Source organism: Manis pentadactyla, chromosome 14, assembly GCF_030020395.1.
Source record: "Manis pentadactyla isolate mManPen7 chromosome 14, mManPen7.hap1, whole genome shotgun sequence".
In the NCBI taxonomy this organism is placed as follows: domain Eukaryota; kingdom Metazoa; phylum Chordata; class Mammalia; order Pholidota; family Manidae; genus Manis; species Manis pentadactyla.
This window is the reverse complement of record NC_080032.1, coordinates 64634036-64651690: the sequence shown is the minus strand read 5'-3', so window position 1 is coordinate 64651690 and position 17655 is coordinate 64634036. Positions and strand designations below refer to the sequence as shown.

General features: G+C 41.6%; 1 protein-coding gene across 1 annotated transcript in view; it reads left to right on the top strand.

Moving 5' to 3' along the window:
- Positions 1–215: 215 nt before the first annotated feature.
- Positions 216–17655, top strand: part of LPCAT3 (lysophosphatidylcholine acyltransferase 3) — a 31689-nt gene continuing 14249 nt past the window's right edge. The window contains exon 1 of the mRNA XM_036909973.2: positions 216–468. Coding sequence (XP_036765868.1) covers positions 318–468 — 151 coding nt within the window. The 5' untranslated portion in view covers positions 216–317. The remainder of the gene's footprint in view (positions 469–17655) is intronic.

Genomic DNA, 17655 nt, shown 5'->3' with positions numbered 1-17655 from the left:
TAACTCTTCCAATCGCAGATCTGGTTCGCAATTCCAAGCCCCGCCCCACCCCGGCTGCCCCGCGTCCCTGCTCCGAGGGAGTCACCTTTGCCTTACAAACATTCAGGCCCGCCCTCTGTCTACCTTGCCGCGTTAGGCCCCGCCCTCTGCCCGGACCGACCAATAGTCGGGGGAGCCTGGAGCCACTGGGCGGGCCCGCAGCCAATGCGCACGCTGTGGGCGGGCTCCCGGCCGGAATTGGGGGTGAAGCCACAGCGTTGTGCCCACATTCGGGGCGCGCGGAGCTGCGGGGTCCCTGGGGGACGCCCGGAGCTAAGATGGCGTCTGAAGCTGAGGGGTACTTGGGGACGGTGGCGGAGCTGACGAAGGTGCTGCGGTGGGGTTTCGAGGAGCTGAGCCTTAACAAGTTGGCGGCGTCCCTCGGCGCGTCGGAACAGGCGCTGCGGCTCATCATCTCCATCTTCCTGGGTAAGGACCCCCCTGTCTCGCTCCACCTCCTCGCGGAGGCCCCGGGGAGTGGGGACATGACCTCCGCCTCTTCCCGAAGCCGCAGGGGACCGTTTTGTGGGGGACGGATGTGAATCCTAAAACATAACCAACCCTCTATTGAGAGGAAGACAAGTTTTGTCTCGAGTCTGGGGGCGCTGTGTCCTCTGAACCTCTTCACCTTTCTCTTTGACCCCCCGCTGTCCCTTCTGGCCCCGCATTTGGCGCCACCACGCTCTCATCATGCCACGGTCTATCCCGTGCGCTCGCGACCTGTCCTTATTTGTCTCACTCTTGAGTTCTACTCTCTGTCCTGCTGTTATTAGTGTCAACCCTCACACATGCGCGCTTATCCGTAGCTTTAGGCTCCCTCACTTAGGTATTAGCCCTGCGGGCCGGCTCAGCCCCATATTCCAGATTTACATATTCGAAGGCTCCGTATTGCATTGCCATCTTATTTACACCTTGTTCTCTTTCTGTTCCATTTCTAATATTTTCTTCTTATACCATACCGCTTTTTTATTTCCTTGACCACCCACCTGTCATTTACTCTGGAATATCAAAATAATAGTGGACTTGGGAAACAGGATAGACACCCCGCCCCCTTAAAAAGACTGCTATAAAGTCCTGTAGGAATTTAAAGGTCAAGATCTGTTAGATAAATATTTGAGTAGTTGGAAAGCTTTATGAAGGTTATGGGACTTGAGCTAGGAGAGTAGAGGTGGGGAAGAGTTAAGCAAACGGGACCAGGACAAGAGCACAGGATTGGAGATCTGAACGTAGGAAGTTTGAGATGAGGTTGGGGAGATGTGGAACACCTTAAATGCCAGGAAGAAATTTGGAATTTATCCAGCAGTCAGTAGAAAAATTGACATGTAATATCACCTAACGGTGCTAACCGGATCTAAATAATGGGAGAGGCATTAATTCATATTTAAACAACTCTAGCTGTTCTCATTGTTGTTTGCCTATTAAGTTTCAAACCAAGATGTCTTCCTTCTAACAGATAAAGGTCACCTTTTCCTTCGCTGGTAGAACAGTAAAATTTTAGAGGTGGAAAGAACTTTCGGTTGTGTGAATTGTTCAGTGTCACCCAGATCTAACCCAGATTTATCAGCACCCCAATCTAAGGTTCTTTGCACCACAGCAGCTTTGAACTTCCTACTCCTTCAACCTTGTTTCTGACCCACTTATTTGTTGGGATTGTAATTGGCAATTACGAGTGTTTACATTCATTAGTTAGGATGCTCACTGTTGATTTCTCAACTGTGAATTGAGAATATAACACAAGTAGCAACAAATTATAAGGGGCAATCTGTTAAATGGAGCCGGGGCTAGAATTAGTACTTGGAACCTGTCCTTTCTGTGTTAACATAATCAAATACTCCTGTGTACTGCTGGGCTACAGCTAGGTACTGTGGTAGGACATAACAACTGACTAGGAAATAGTTCTCTCCATGTCCTAACCCCTACTCTCACCACCACCAATCATCAAAGTAATGAACACTTACTTATAAAACATCTACCACACTCCTGAGCACCCTTACCCATTCTGTCATTGCCCATCTCTCTCCTTTCTATCTCCCATGTGCCACTGCCTTCAGTAACTCTTGGTATTTCTCATCTTTAGGTCAAGTTGGGGCTTTGACCTCATATCAAGCATAGTTCTTCTTCCTTGTGGATACATAGGATTGTATTTTCTAGGTATGGGTTAAATACATACATGCAAACATAAATCGATAAACTTGACATGTGCATGGAAGAAAGAGTACATTCTGGCTGTAAATACGTTTCCCTTACAAACATAATCACTTCTGTGTATTATAACCTAGAAACCAGTAGCCTTTCAGCAATGGAGTTCCTAGTTCTGGAACCCAGCTCTCTTGGGGTAATCCTTGCCAGAGGTACCAAGAAGGCCTGTAGTCCAAAATGACCTCTGATTGACTTTCTACCAATTCAAGATTATTTTTTGGATTGAAAGTACCTAAATGCAGTCACTGCAAGGGAAGAGCTAGGTGTATTGGCCACATTTTAAAGTGTGGATAACTTAATTAGATAGTCTCATTACTGCTTCTTTAACATCTTGCTTTCCCTACTTGAGTTCTATTTGCTGAACTTGAGATGTGCTGCAGAGCATTAAAGCACTAGTTTTTTCATCCTTTTTGACTGGCATCCATGGTGAGAAATATGTTTTACATGGAAAAGGCCCAATAAATTCTTACAGAATAAGGTAGACATCATGACACAGTACACACGTGTGTGTATGCATTTGAAACTAAAGTGTCAGGAAACATTACTTATCCTTACTATAGACAGTGTGTTTAGCTATTTTCCACTTTATTTTTAACACTATGACCCACTAAATTGGTTTTGTGACCCATTAATGGGTTATGAGTAGTTTGGAAAATCCTGACTTAGAGGCTGTAATTTTTAATATGCAGTACTTCAAGAAGAAGGTAAGCATATGAGGACTGCTGCCTTGGGGTTTTTGACCAGCCAGAAGACTCTGCTAAAAGGAGTGTGTGTATGTCTTGTGTGTGCTCGTAAGGAGTTTGATGGAAGATGAATTTTGCTATGAGCCCTGGTGCTGGCAAACGCTACTGGAAAACATCTTCCCTACAGCACTTGGGTCTCATGACTCCTTAGCCTAATTAATAACATGAATTGTTCCAAATAAAGACAACAAAATGTACCTACTGTGGGCTGAGCACCATGGATGAGCCCCTGCAAGGGCAAAGGTCGTGGTGCAGTGGGAAACACAGGGCCATGCACTCAAAGGTATTGCATCTGGTCTGTCTGGGGGGTTGGGGTGGGGGTAGGAAATGGGCATGAGATAAATACTTGAATAGCCACAGTAAAAGGAAGAAACCAGAGTGTCATTAGCATTACAAAGCTTTGTGAGATTTCAAGACTGGACCTTTAGTGAACTTGGAAAGTTGAAGAAGGTCTCAACAGGCTGAGATGTTAAGGCAGGAGGAATAGCATGAGCAAAGGTACTGAGGTAGGAGTGTGTGGTGACACGTAAGGAACAGTAGGTAGCTCCAGTTTGACTAAAACAGGACTTAACTAGAGAAATGGTGGAACATCAGACGGGAAAGGTAGGTTGTGGAGCCTTGAAAGCCAAGGTGAGGAGCTTGTACTTAATTAAGACGGTGATAGGGAGCCTTTGGAGATACTGGAAAGGGCAATAGTATGCATGGAGTTGCATTAGGGAAATAATCCAGTGTCGGGTGATTGAGGTAGACAAAGATGAGAGGAAGGGAAACCGATGAGAAGGAACAGTGATCTAAGTAATTTCAGTGACTCGGAGGCCAGGTGCTTGCTCTGAGAGGAGGAAGTAGGGATCTCATGTGAAATATTTCAGAAACACAGAATGTTTTGAAAGGTAGATTCTATACACTTCCATCTACCCAGCAGCTCATGCTGGAAACAAAAGAAACAGCCTTGTCCCCTCCCTTTCACTCTCTCCCCACATCCCAGTCACCAAGTCCTATCAATACTACCTCGAAATTGTCTCAGATACATCCACCACCATGGCAGTGACCGTCTGTCACCAGAACCACCCAAATAGCCTCTGACTGCTCTCTAATTCTGTTCTTGCCCCTCCAGTCCATTCTCCAGAAGTAGCCAGAGTGGTCCGGTCTGGTGTCTCTCCTCCTCAGAACCCTTCAGGGGCTTCCACACTAGGCTGGTGAGCCCTTGCCTGCTGCCCAGTCTCATGTCAAGCAGGTGCACAGCCTTTTAGCCACATGGCCTTCTTTCAGTTCCTCAGAAAAGGCATTAGGCCCTTTTCTACCCCAGAGCCTTTGTACCTGTTGGCCCCGTTGCCTAGAATGCTGTTCACTCCTTACTCACTGGACAGACTCCTTTTCATCTTTGGGGTCTCAGTTCAAGTTGTCACTTCCTCTGAAAGTTCTTTCCTGACTCTCATTTTAACTGACATCCCCTGTTGTATTTTCTCATACTGACTGAAATGTCCTTTCAAGTGTATATCCCCATTTGCAATTACTTATTGTAGATGAGGGAAGAAACCCATGTATGTTTTGTTCACCAGAAGACTACCCAGTGTACCCCATATATTATCCACCTAGCATACCCAGAGTTTAGCACAGTACCTGGCTTATGTTAAAGGCCCAGTAAATTCTTGTGGAATAAGTGAATGCATAAATGAAGGACTTGGCAACTGATTGAATGGAGGATTAAAAAATAGTTTTAAAAAAACTCAGCGCTTCTGCCTGGGTAGCTGGAAAGGTAACAGAATCACAGATGCAGAGAGGCCAAGAGGAGGGTCAGATACTGTTCAGTGCAGGTAATAATCTAGTTTTAGATTTGCTTTAGAGTCCAAGGCATCTCCAGTTGTGTGAAGCCTAGTCTTGAACTCAGGAAAGACGTTGGACTAAAAATACAGTTTTAGGAGTTGATATTAGTGTCATAATTGAATCAGAAAGGGAATGAAATGCCATGGAAAAGCTTATACAGAGAGAAGAGAATCTAATTCATGAACACTGAATACATGAATGTTGCTACCCCTTGCTGATAACAATAACTGACATTTATGAGGGATTTGCTAGTACCAGACATTGCCCAAAGTGCTCAATAGTACCCCGCCTAACCCAGAATTACCGGTAAGATAATTATAATACTGTTATCATCTCCCTTCCACAGATAGGACACTGGGGCCTGCAAAGGTTAAGCAACTTATTTGAGGTCACGCCCATTTCTACCCAACTCTGGAGTCCCTGTACTTTACCACCCTGGGATTGGGAAGAGTGTGAGTGTGGGGGTGGAGTTAAATGCCCTTGGTATCCTTTTCTCCTTTCACTCTGCGTGGTTAAACCAGGATGTAATCAGCATATGAGATACCGCTCAGCGTCCAAAGCAGGAGCTGGCCAAATGGAGCAGATGGCCACCTGCTTGGTATGAGTGTTCTCTAGTCTTGGCCATGACTGTGGCTTGCCAGCTGTTAGACTGATCCGAAATTGTACTTGGGGGTAAAGCTTCATTCCTCAGAGGGTCAGAATTAGCATCACTAAAGTTAGCATCTTTAAAACCAAAGGAGGTCTTGCAGTTTAGTTCCCTTTGGACCAAAGTCAAGTCTGGCCCTTCAGAACTAAATCCAAAAAGCTTCCTTTAGGTAGCACTAAAACGACAATATAAAGAGAACAAAGCTAAGCTGCCTGGAAATTAAACACCATTCACACACAGATGGAACTTCTGACCATAATACAAAGCAGGGTCCAAAAATCCTACTGTTATAAAATAAGGGGGTTGTCCTAAATGACTTTCAAGACCTCTTCCAATTCTAAAAGTCTAGATATATTCTACATTTTTAGACTTTATTCTGATTCACAGCCACAGATTTCATCATAATCTAAAGCTTCCTGTTTGGGGATTTCATTTAAACCTATTTTTCCAACTACTTTATGTCTACATTTCAGTGTCTTACATTGCAGAAAACTTCATGTTTTGAATGCCATTATAGCCATTATACCTTTAATGTCAAATAGAATCATTTCTTTGCAAAAGCATGTATAAATTAGGGCCCATAAGATTATATGCACAAGCTAATTTAACAAAAATAATTACATACCCACTGACACTGAATCTGTCTGGGCAGCCATCGAAACTCACCAGAGGTGTTCAGTCCAACAGCCTTTTAAATACGGGATTTGGTCTTAAAAAAGGAAATGGCATATCAGCTGGACCTTAAAGGCCATGGAAGATTCTAGTCAGGTAGAGATGAAATGGGGGGAGCTTTCCAGCTGCAAAGAATAATGAGCATATAGGTGGAGATCAGGAAAAGTGGAAAAAATCCGAGGTGCAGCAAGCAGTCCAGTTTGGTTAGAACAGTAGAGGTTCCGTAAAGGAGTAGTAGAGGTGCATGGGGTGGGGTGGCCGAGGAAGGAGGTAGGGTGTGCACTGTCTTCAGAGCCCCGCAGGCCTGGATGCAAATTTGGGATTGAATGTGTTCTGGCTGTTTGACCACAGACTGATGAACCTTCAAGTCATGCATTTCCTCATGGTGCCAAAGGCCATTCTCACCGAGGGACTGAGGTTAAAAGTTAAGCAGATTATCTGATAAATTATTTGTAAAATTGTATCTTAACTCATCACAAGCAACAGTATTTTGAAACCAAATGCAAAATTTACATGAATTGTTTAAAATAATACAGTCATCAAAGACATTCTGGTTTCTAGAGAACTGCTTACCCTTGGTCCAGATGCATTCATTTTCTTCTGCTCTGGAAAAGTTTGAGAAGCATTCCTCACTGGGATGCTGTGAGGACTAAACTGTAAACACTTGACCAAGCCTGACGCAAGGGAGTTTTACATAATTGTTCTCTCCCTTCCCTTAATATTTATCTCCGTCCTTTCCAAGGAGACTCAGACTGTGGTCGTTGAACTAGCAACACCAGCATCTCCTCGCATCTCCTGTCTTGATTGCATCCTAGGAACTTGTTAGAAATGCACATTCTCAGATTGACCCCAGACCTACTGAATGAGAACCTCTGAGATGGGGCCCAGTGATCTGTATTTTAAGCCCTCCAGAGCATAGTCGTTACCCTGAAGTTTGAAGATCACTGGTTTTTGGTGTATTTCTTCAAGTATCTGTGCTGTAATAGTTGATGTCCCGATAGTAACGTAAACTCTTTGAAATGTAGACTCTGATTTTTGGAATAAACAAAGTGCTCTCAGATTCTTTATGGCTTAGTTTTCCCCATTTGCTAACATCTCTTGTTCTTCAAGTAAGACTACTGAATCATTATTAGTGACATTACCAATAATAGTGATATTTTATCATAATCATCTGCATTATCATAACTATCATTATCCATACTGTCTCACACTTTTGATGGGAAGCTTAAACATAGAGGAATTTTTTCCATATGGTTGTTGGACTTATAGTTCCATCTTTCCTTTTCTATCTTGTACCAACCCTTTTGAGTAATATAGCATTCTAATTGATCTCATATTTCTTAATACAATTAATAAATCGGCATATAGCTTTAACAAAAATTAGGTGCCCTAGTTACAGCTGCCAGGGAAAGCTGTTCTAAGCAAACTGTCCTTCTCAAGCATAGAGTTCTTAAGGTAGAGTGGTGTGTGTGTGTATGTGTGTGTGTGTACACGTTGTCTCAGCAAGGGCCAGGGGATTGACGGCCCACTTGGAGTTCTCTTAGTGAAGCAGTAGTAGCTTCTCAGAGACCTTCAAAGTGAATCTGTAATTTGTATAGTCCAAAAGATATTATATGCATCTTTATTTCTTCCTATTTTCAAAAAAGGATGTAAGCCTCTAAAAACAAAGTTAAGTAAGCTGTGGATAAGAATATTTTCTTTTGGCTTAAAATGGATTGACTTTTAAGTCTAAGTTCCTCCCCCTTCAAGCAGTGGCTTTGCAGATAAGTGAGATTCATAAAACTCTGGACACCTTGAATGAAGGATTCTAAGAACCATATGTACCATAATTGTTAGTAATAGAGGCTTTTGATAGAAATGTCATTGCATTCTAACTGTAGGGACAATTTGTCAGAAAATGTGTAGAAGATCAGGCCAAAAATGATCAGACCCAGATTTTGTTCTTAACTCACATGAAGTCATCAAGTAGACTATTTAAATACTGCATTTTAACTGTAGGCTAAATTTGAATTAAAAATGAAAAGCTTTTGGCAATTAAAGATGCTTTTCAGTACCAAGTATTCATGTTGCTATGACATTTTCTTAAGAAAACCATACATAGTCTTATCTGCTACAAAAAAAATTATAAATGGTAGAGATAGTAATTTTACAATTAAAAACTCACTATAAGAAAAGTAGATGATTCATGTGCAGATATTGTATGCAAATCTGAGGAGGCTATGAAATCCCAGGAGTTCTGACTCCTATATATGAAAGTTCTGACCACTATATTTGTGGGTGCTTTAATGAGACGTCACATCCAGATAGATGAGGTAGGTGGCAATTTCTGTTGTGAAAGCAATTCTGAACTCAGATGGACTTGGACACCACCCTGGATTACTGTCCATAAATATAGAACTTTTGTTTGCAAGCCAGCAAGCAGAGGCCAACTAGAATAATGCCTCTTAAGGCTCCTATAGCATATACCTCAGATAAAAGTGGAAAAGATTGATTACAGTTAAGGTACTGGGACCTGACTAAAAATATTGACCCATAAGGGATACTAGAAATCCTCTTTCCTTAGCTAAAGGATAATCTGACCCCACTTTTTAATTCTTCATTGACTCTTTTTAAAGAGTAGGAAACAAAAGCAAAATATAGGAACTCCTAGAAAAAGGGAAGAAGAATTGCATGAGGGATATGTGTAGGTCAGATAAGCCCATCTATACCATAACAGGACATTTATCATGTCTGAATTTGGTAAGTAAAAAGCCCAATAAAATCACAGTGTTTAGAACTATGGAGATACATATTAGGAAAAAAATCACAGTAACAAATGTATGCCTCTTTAAACAAGGCCTGAAGAATGGGGAAAGGTTTTCACTTTAGGTCCATTAGTGCCATTTAGTTTCAATGACTATTTAATTTTATAATTTAATAATAAAGGAAAGTAATTGAAATATATATATATATAGGAACTCCTAGATAGCATGGACTTATATTATTTACATTAAAAGCCTAACAGAGTAATTATGGGGACCCAGGTCATCATCTTTCCAGAAGCTCCAAATTTCTTCAAGTCACCCTCCTGTTTTAATGTATGTATTTTTTTTATATTCTGAAATACGTAATTTTTAAATATTTTTTTAAATTCTTCCTAAATCTTTAAGTAATATTGAGATGCGATATAGAAAGTAGTAGGTCATTTCCAACTCGGGTGGCCAGGGATAAATTGGACCTCATCAAAATTTAAAACTTCTGCACATCAAAGGATACTATCAAGAAACTGAAAAGATGATATCCCACAGAATGAGAAAATATTTGTAAATCATGTGTCTTACAAAGGTCTAGTATCCAGAATATATCAAGAATTTTTATAACAACAATAAAAAGACAACTCAATTTAAAAATGGACAAAGGATATGAACAGACATTTGTCTAAAGAAGACATACAAATGGCCAATAAGCACATGGAAAGATAAGAATTAAAACCAAAGTCACATACCACTTTAACCACTAGCATTTCTATAATCCCCCCCAAAAATAAAAATGGAGTAAACAAGTGGTTGGTGAGGATGTGAAGAAATTGGAATCCTCATGCATTACTTGTAGGAATGCAAAATGTTGCAGCCATTGTGAAAAACAGTTTGGCAGTTTCTCAAAGTTAAACAGTTACAGTATGACCCAGCAATTCCACTCCTAGTTACATACTCAAAAGAATTGAAAGCCTGTGTTCACACAACACTTGTTTACAAATGTTCATGGCATTATTATACTAGCCAAAAGTGGAAACAACCTAATTGTCTACCAGCTGATAAATGAATAACAAAATGTTCTATTCTTACACTGGAATATTATTCAGCCATAAAAAGGAATGAAATATTAATACCTGCTACAACATGGATGAACTCTGAGAACACTATGTTAAGTGAAAGAAACCAAACACAAATGGCCACATGTTGTATGATTCCATTGATAGGAAATGCCCAGAATAAGCAAATCCATGAAAACAGAAAGTAGATTGGTGGTTGCTGGGGGATGAGAGAACGGTTGACTTGGGAGTGACACTAGTGGTATGAAGTTTCTTGTTAGGGTCGTGGAAGTGTTTTGGCACTACTGGAGATGGTTGCACGACATTGTGAATACGCTAATATTCACTGAGGTCTACACTAAAAAAAGAAGAGGGACTGTATGATCACAGAGGTAGAGAGAAACTAACAATTACACCTGCTCAAATTCATAAGGACAGTTACAGGGTGTGATTGTGTTGTTTTCTCCTGTTAGAATCTTAGCTGGGTAAGAAAGACTTCATTGTTTCATTTGCTGAAATACCTACTGAGTGAAAGAAGTCTCACCTACCTCTTTTGTATTTATTTCTCTAAACACAAGAGAGAAATCCTAACAAGCATTTGGGAGGGTTGGAGGAAGAGCAGCTAGTTAATTAGTCACTTGGCATTGTGACTGGGCAACCCTAGGTCAGGTCAGGTCACAACTGAAGCAAAGAACCATTTCTCCACTGAAAACCAGTGCCATAAATTAAAAGGGAACAAAAACAAGTTAGCACACACTAGTTAGACATTTTTTTAGAGAGAACCATAAAGTGTGAAATCTAAAGAACATTAAAAATGGGGGATAAAACACTTCAGGTCTGTAAAAGGGAGAGAAGAGGTGGAAACAATAACAGGGCAGGAAAGAAGATAAGAAGCAAGCAGAGGGGCCTCTGAGTCAGAGAGCAGAGCTAGTGGAGCTGGGGGCTGTTGCCGACTTTCACTGGGCCTCTAATGGGCCTATTCACTCAGGTGATAAACATCTGTGCTAGTTGATTGCAACAGACCTTTCGTCTCCCGGGCTTAAACAGAAATCCATAGCTTTAGCATATGAAACACTTTCAACTCCCTCTTCTGCCCCCGCAGCCGCACCCTCCCTGCATGCCTGCCCTATTTCTGGCTGCCCTCCCTCCTTGCCTCCTGTGGTCTCCTTTGATGTAAGCCACATTTCAGCTACTGTGTGTAAAAATGTTAATAGCCAAGGAAGAGGGGCTCTATTCTCTAGGATGCTCCCTACACTCACAGAAATAGGGCCGGCAGTATCTCCCTAAGTCCAGACTGGCAGTCTTACTACCCCTTCTCTTCAAAATTTGCTTCTGAGATACCACCCCTTGCCTCCTGCGTCCCAGCCGGCTCTCCCAGGCTCCCTGTCACAGTCCTGTTGGAGCCTTCTCGGCCTTACCCCTCCCCAGAGACGCCACCAGCATGAATGCCTAACACCCACGCACACACCAAACCCCCACCGGAACTTATTTTGGGACTATGCCTGTTAATTTGGAAGAACATAGATGAAGCCCTGTGCCCACAGAATTTAGGGAGTAGCAGTTTTCTGGCATTTGCCTCGTTTTCTTGTGGTAGTTGATTTTTTTTTTTTTAATAATCCAGGATTTGTGGGACCTGAAGCTTATTACATAATCTTAGGACCCTCTTTAAGAAGAAGAATATAAAAATATCCTAAGTTTCACAAAAATATATGACCACGTTGACACATTACCAGCTCCCACCTCCACTCCCACCCCTCTCCCCAGGGCCGTAAAAGGGGTCTCTGCACACAAAGAACCTTGGAACCAAAGCTTTACTAGCTCCAGGCAAATAGGCTTCTTCCTGGGAGTACTGGGTGTAATTCATAGACTTTTATTTTTGAAACTTGCTATAGGCTTAATTTAGTTAAATCAGATTGAGGGGGGCAAAGGCCAAAATTTCCCACCCCTAGGTTAGAGGTTTGAGCCCGAGATTTTATATGTCCAAACCAGTTAAAAGAATACTCAAATTTTAAGAAGTTATAGATATGCTTATATAAAATATTTGCCCATATGTAAATATTTTGAGTCTCAAGAAGGCACGTGTATGATGCTTTTACAAATACTTATCTTTTAATCTGCAGAACAGCCTGCAGGATATCTGGTATTTGCCTATTTCACAGATAATGAAGTTGAGGTGGAAAGAATCTAAGTTATTTGCCGAAGCTGCAGAGCTGAATTTCTAAACTAGATTGCTCTTGGTTGCTGAGTCAGGGGTATTCTAGCAGATCATATCATCTAGCCAGAAGTTGCCACACCCATGGCTTACTAATTTACAAGGAATAAAATGTCACAAAGTACACTGAATACAGGCAACAGGAATGTGATTCATCTTTGCTAGTAAAAGTATATCCGTGTCTTAAAGTGCCTCAAAGTCAGTCTGAACATCTGCTGTCCGTTTTCTACTATAAGGAAGAAAAACCAGCTAACAGCCTCTCTTAGCTTTAATATTCTTTCGGTTTATAAGCCTTTGTAGAATAATCTTTAGGAAAAAAATGTATCTGATATGTGACCATTTGAACAAATAGGAAGTAGTATAGAAAAATACTATGATTCAGATGATAAAACAAGGATAATTTCCCTGACGCCGCTTTGCCATCTGACTGATCAGACTTGAAATACTCCTGAGAGCTCACCACTGAAGGATGACTTTTTCCTGGGTGAAGAAGCTAGTGAGAATCTATGAGTGTCTGATTTCCTGTGGCATGTCAAAAAAGGGGACTGGTGACCTCACAGTCTTTTGTTGTAGCATAACTTTTCAGTTTCACAGTTGGCCGATGTGTGTGTGCATATCAGTCACTAGCACAAAGCCTAAGAAGGCGTTGATTCCAAAGAGCACTTGGCTTAAATGGAGCAATTAAAGAATTACTTTTGGTAGGACTTTGAGGCAGTTTCAGTTTAGGTTCCTTGGTTAAAACAACTAAAAAACTAATCTTAACCTTTATAACAAGGCTCTTTCTTCCTCACAAGTAACAGCCATCTACTAGTTTACCTTTAAAGTGACCCCTCTATTTTATTCCCAGGACATGTTGATCACTTGTCCCATTTCCTTTGAGTCCTTACCACCGTTATCAAAATGTTTGAAATCCTCTGCTAGAGATAACTCAGAAATGAACTGCTATGTTTTTACTGCATGGTGTGAGGGTAGCCACTGGGAGTCCCCAAGAATTCGGTTAACAAAGTATGGGAGAACATCTCACTTTAGCATTAAAATGAAGTTTTTAAATGTTTTTAGATAGGAAGATAAGCAAACAAACATGGGGGTGCAGGTATCTATAAACAGGTGCTTGAGTATAGACTTAAGAGAAGTCAGAGAATACAGCTGTCGCTTGAAGTACACACTGCTGGTTATTAGTGATTCGCTGGCAGGTCACTGCCAAGTGTCAAGGCACATGGCAAGAATATCAAAATGGAAATCCAGTGGTGTGGATTCTGTTTGCGTTGTGCTGTGGTAACCTTGGGCATTCCAGTTATCCCCTTTGGGCCTTAGTTTCTTATCTGTCTCCCGAAGGGTTTGGAGTCAGTGATTTCTAAGGTTTCTTCATGCTACGAATAAGGTCATTCGTAGGTCATATCCTACAAATAACCACTCAGCATATGACTCAGCCGAGCTACAGAGGGCTCTGTAGAAGAGGGTGCAAGGTGTGCTGGCACCTTGCCATTACTGCCATCAAGGCTTAACCTGGTGAGCAGAAGCAAAGGACCAGGCCCAAACAAATTGCGAAGGTGAGCTTCGTCCCCACCTATATGTCCGTAATCTTCCAGCCAACAGAGTGATCAGAAACTCAGCTCTAAGCACTAAGTGCCTAATCAGTTATCTGTCACTGAGAGAGACAGTGTCCAGCAGCACTTAACTCTCCTTCCTATTTCTGTGTGTCTTTCTCTGTGCAGTTCTTTAGCGCAAGGAAGATCCACTTTGGTGGAAGAGCAGAAAACAATTAAGTGGCAGATCTTCAAAGTAGAAATAATAATGATAAAGATTATCATGTGAAAAAATTGATAAGAATAAACTACAAATAAGCCATGTTCAGAAGCAGTCCTTTTATATTCTAGTCTGTGAATCTTGGAAAAATTTAACTGAAATTTGATCAAAAGAGCAGGTATTTAAGCTATTTGATAGATCCTGAATGTGGCCTTTCAATATTGCCCAGAGGAAAATACCTGTCATCTATGGAAACCTTCAATAGTCTAAGAGAAATTGTAACATCCAGGTAAGGATGAGACTGAGGTTTTTCCAACCACATCTTTTCTAGAAATTTCAGAGTTGCAACAATCTTGTCAGTAAAGAATCCTAAGAGCAGTGACAGATGTAGCCTTCTTTTGAGATTTTATATCTCCCATCCCTTTATCTCCAACTGTAAGTATGAATTTTGAGTTTGAGAAGAGTCATTCACTTTACTTTAAGGAGCCCATTGACCATCTTACAAGAGGTGATGGTGAGGTTCAGGGAGGTGGCCTGGGCTGTGGAGACATTTACCACATACTGAACGCTAAGGAAGAAGTGGGTGGACAGGAAATAGGGGTGATGAGTTAGACCATGATTCCAGGGGACTGACTGCAAGGAAGAGTAGAATTGAACAGTAGCTAGAAGCAGCTGCAAAGGGACGGGGCTGGGCAGAGAGGGCTGGAGGGAAGAACTGGGAGCCGGTGTTTGAACTAGAGGAGATCAGGGCATAGTGGCCCAGTCATGGACTTAGAGGTGAGACCAATGGGTGAGAATCTGGCTTCATCAATAATTAGCTAATCAGCACAGACAAGTCAGATAACTGCTTTGATTTGTTTTCCTAGCCAGACAGTGAAGACAATAATAATAATATTTACCTCATATGATGGTTATGAGGATTAAGTAAGGTAATGTGTGTAAAGTGCTTAATTCAATGACATGTGGTAAGTGCTCAGTAAAGGTCACTTGCCAGTATTGATGGTAATATCATTGTTATTGTTTTTATTGAGAAGAAAACAAAGAATCCAGCAAGGGAGATCATAAATAAATTTCCCAAGTAACACTGGTATGGGTTGGAACCAAAGGGAAGAAGACATGTAAAGAGAAGCCACCTTCCTCTGAATCTGGAGGAAAGGATAAAAGTATGGATTTCAAGCAGAGCTTCTTAAGTTTTCCCATGGGTGGTTTCCTGAAAACCACGGTAGAAAACTGAATAAATGGGGTAACTCTCAGGGGTAGTTAGCAGAAAGCAGCTGTTAAAAGACAGAAATATCATTGAGATCTCACATTGTGTCTTTAAAATACAGGGCAATTTTGTATTCCATTCTGTGTAATTTATTTGTTTCACTATAACTGAGTTAACTTTCCAGTTAAATTGCTTGAAATTTGTGCAAAACTTCTAGAAAAGCGGGTGCACCACCTTCATTTTGCAGCTTCTGTCACTTGCCCCAGTTTGAGCAGCTCATGTTTAGACAATGATACTCGTAAACTGGCAGTGATGTTTCATATCAGAAGTCAGAGCTCTCTGCCATGTTCCTAAAATACCAGCTTCTAAAGAAAGAAGAATGTTCCATAGCCAAGGAATTGCCCACTTCTGTTTTTGGTAACCTTTCCTCAGAGAGAACCGTCTCCGATTGGTCCCCTGCATGGGGTGTTTTCCCACAGCCCCCAGTCTCTCTGCTTCTCCTTCACAGCCACTCTTTCCAAGGGATGACCCCATCATGCAGGAGTCTTCACTGAGATTAAGGTTCTTTTGTGAATCCCCTCATTTGGTTTCTATGCTGGTCTCTTGGCCTTGCCCTTCAGTCTCAGAGGAAGGCCAGGCTTCCCCTTTCTAAAGGGAAGTCTTCCTTCCTCTGGTACCAATACTGTCCTTTTCTTCTTCCATAAAACATGTGGATAGAACTTCCCTGTCTTAGATATTTTTCACTGCACTCAGTGGCCACCTCTCCAGCCAGTAGTCATTTATTGCCAAACCTCTTCAGCAATAGTCTTCACATCCAGCCTACATTTCACTTTATGTGCTCCCTCCCTTCAGAGTCGGTCTCATCCCTGGGATATGTGGGTATCTCCATATCCATCACGGTAGCCGCTTCAGTTACTAATGACTTCGTTGTGAAACTCCATGCTATTTCCTGTTGCTCACCCTCCTTAGGCTCATGACCTTTGATGTTATTAAACTCCTTTCTACCAAAACAGTCGTCTTCCTTTCTCACATACAATCTTGATTTACCTCCTTATTTTTCTGTTTTATCTCAGTTTCTTTTGCTTGCACTCCCTTAAATACAGGCGTTTTCCGCGACTGAGCCCTTGGCCTGCCCTCTTGGGATCTGTCCTGGGACAGCTTATCTTTTCCCCTGGCTTCAGCTGTCTCCAGCACCACCACCATGGGAGCCAGCTCCTCCTCCGATCTCTGTGTCTCTGTCAGTGGCACCACCTTCTTTCTAACCTCCGAGACATGGAACCTTGAGGTCAGTGGTACACAGAGACTCCCCAGGGGATACATGGGTATGGATAAGGGAATCAATGTCCAGATTTTCAACTTCCATATATACTGTGTTCTAAACTTGATTTGCTTAAGACTATCTGCTCTGATGCCCCTCCCTTCCGGTTCTCTTGCAGTCATCCTTCACTGGCCTAAAAAGGGGAAAAAAAGGCCTGGCGGTTTGTGGCAGTGGATAAGAATTTCCCAGGAGAGTAAAGTAAAAAGGAGTAGCCCCTTGTTTGACCTGGGTAGCGAACCCAGGGCAACCCTCTACCTTTCTATCCATCCTAAAAGTGGAATTCAAAAATAAGATGGTTGTCATGAGGGATAATTATTAAAATTGGTAACATGTTTATTTGAATTAAAAAGTGAAGTTAGACCTCTGTTGACAGAGGGTAAGTCTGATCTAGCTTTTGTTTGCTATTTGGATTCATGGCACACATTTTCCATATGTACTTAAAGCACATCTTCAGTGTACATTAAAAGAGCACGCCTCATTTGCTATTGTTTGAACTTATAAATGTTAGATGGCAACTTAAAAATGTGAGAGGGGATATATAGTTTCTCAGAACTCTTTCTTTTAAGGGCTCTAACAGCAAAACAGTTTGAAGACCATCACAGCGACTTAACCACTTTTAACCTGTAACCTGTCCTTTACCATTATCCACTACAATGCAGTCAATCCTATTGATTTTCTTCCTATGATATCAATTTCAGGTTCTGCCTACTTTTCCAGTGCTTCCTGTCCTTTCTGTTACAGTCTTCGCCATTTGTAGTCAGTCAGTCTGCGGAAGGGACTCTTCCGTGTTCTTCCCTACCGACCTGTCTTTGCTGCCGTATTCTCTTCCCTTGGAGTGCCCTCTGCTCATCTCTTCTCCACTCATGCTGACTACTCTGGGCATTTTTAACTTCTCTCTTCTCTAACCTCATACAACATCCATGCAGTTAGCACTTACAGAACATCATCATTTGACAGTTTTCTATCTAATTAGCTCCTTAAGAGTTCAAAAGCATCTCTTAGAATCCTGCCGTATTCCCCTTCTTGCCTAATGCAATGCTGACCACATAATGGATGTTTAATGAATATCTTAACTGACTGCTTAGAAAACAGCATATTTGTTCATTCATTCTTGCATTATTTCATCCATTCAACAAATATTTTTGAGACCTTTTTTGTACCAGGAGCTATACTAGGCATTGGGGTACAGCCGGGGAAAACACAGACCCAGAAAATGCCTGCTTTCAAAGACTGATAAATAAGTAAAATATACAATATGT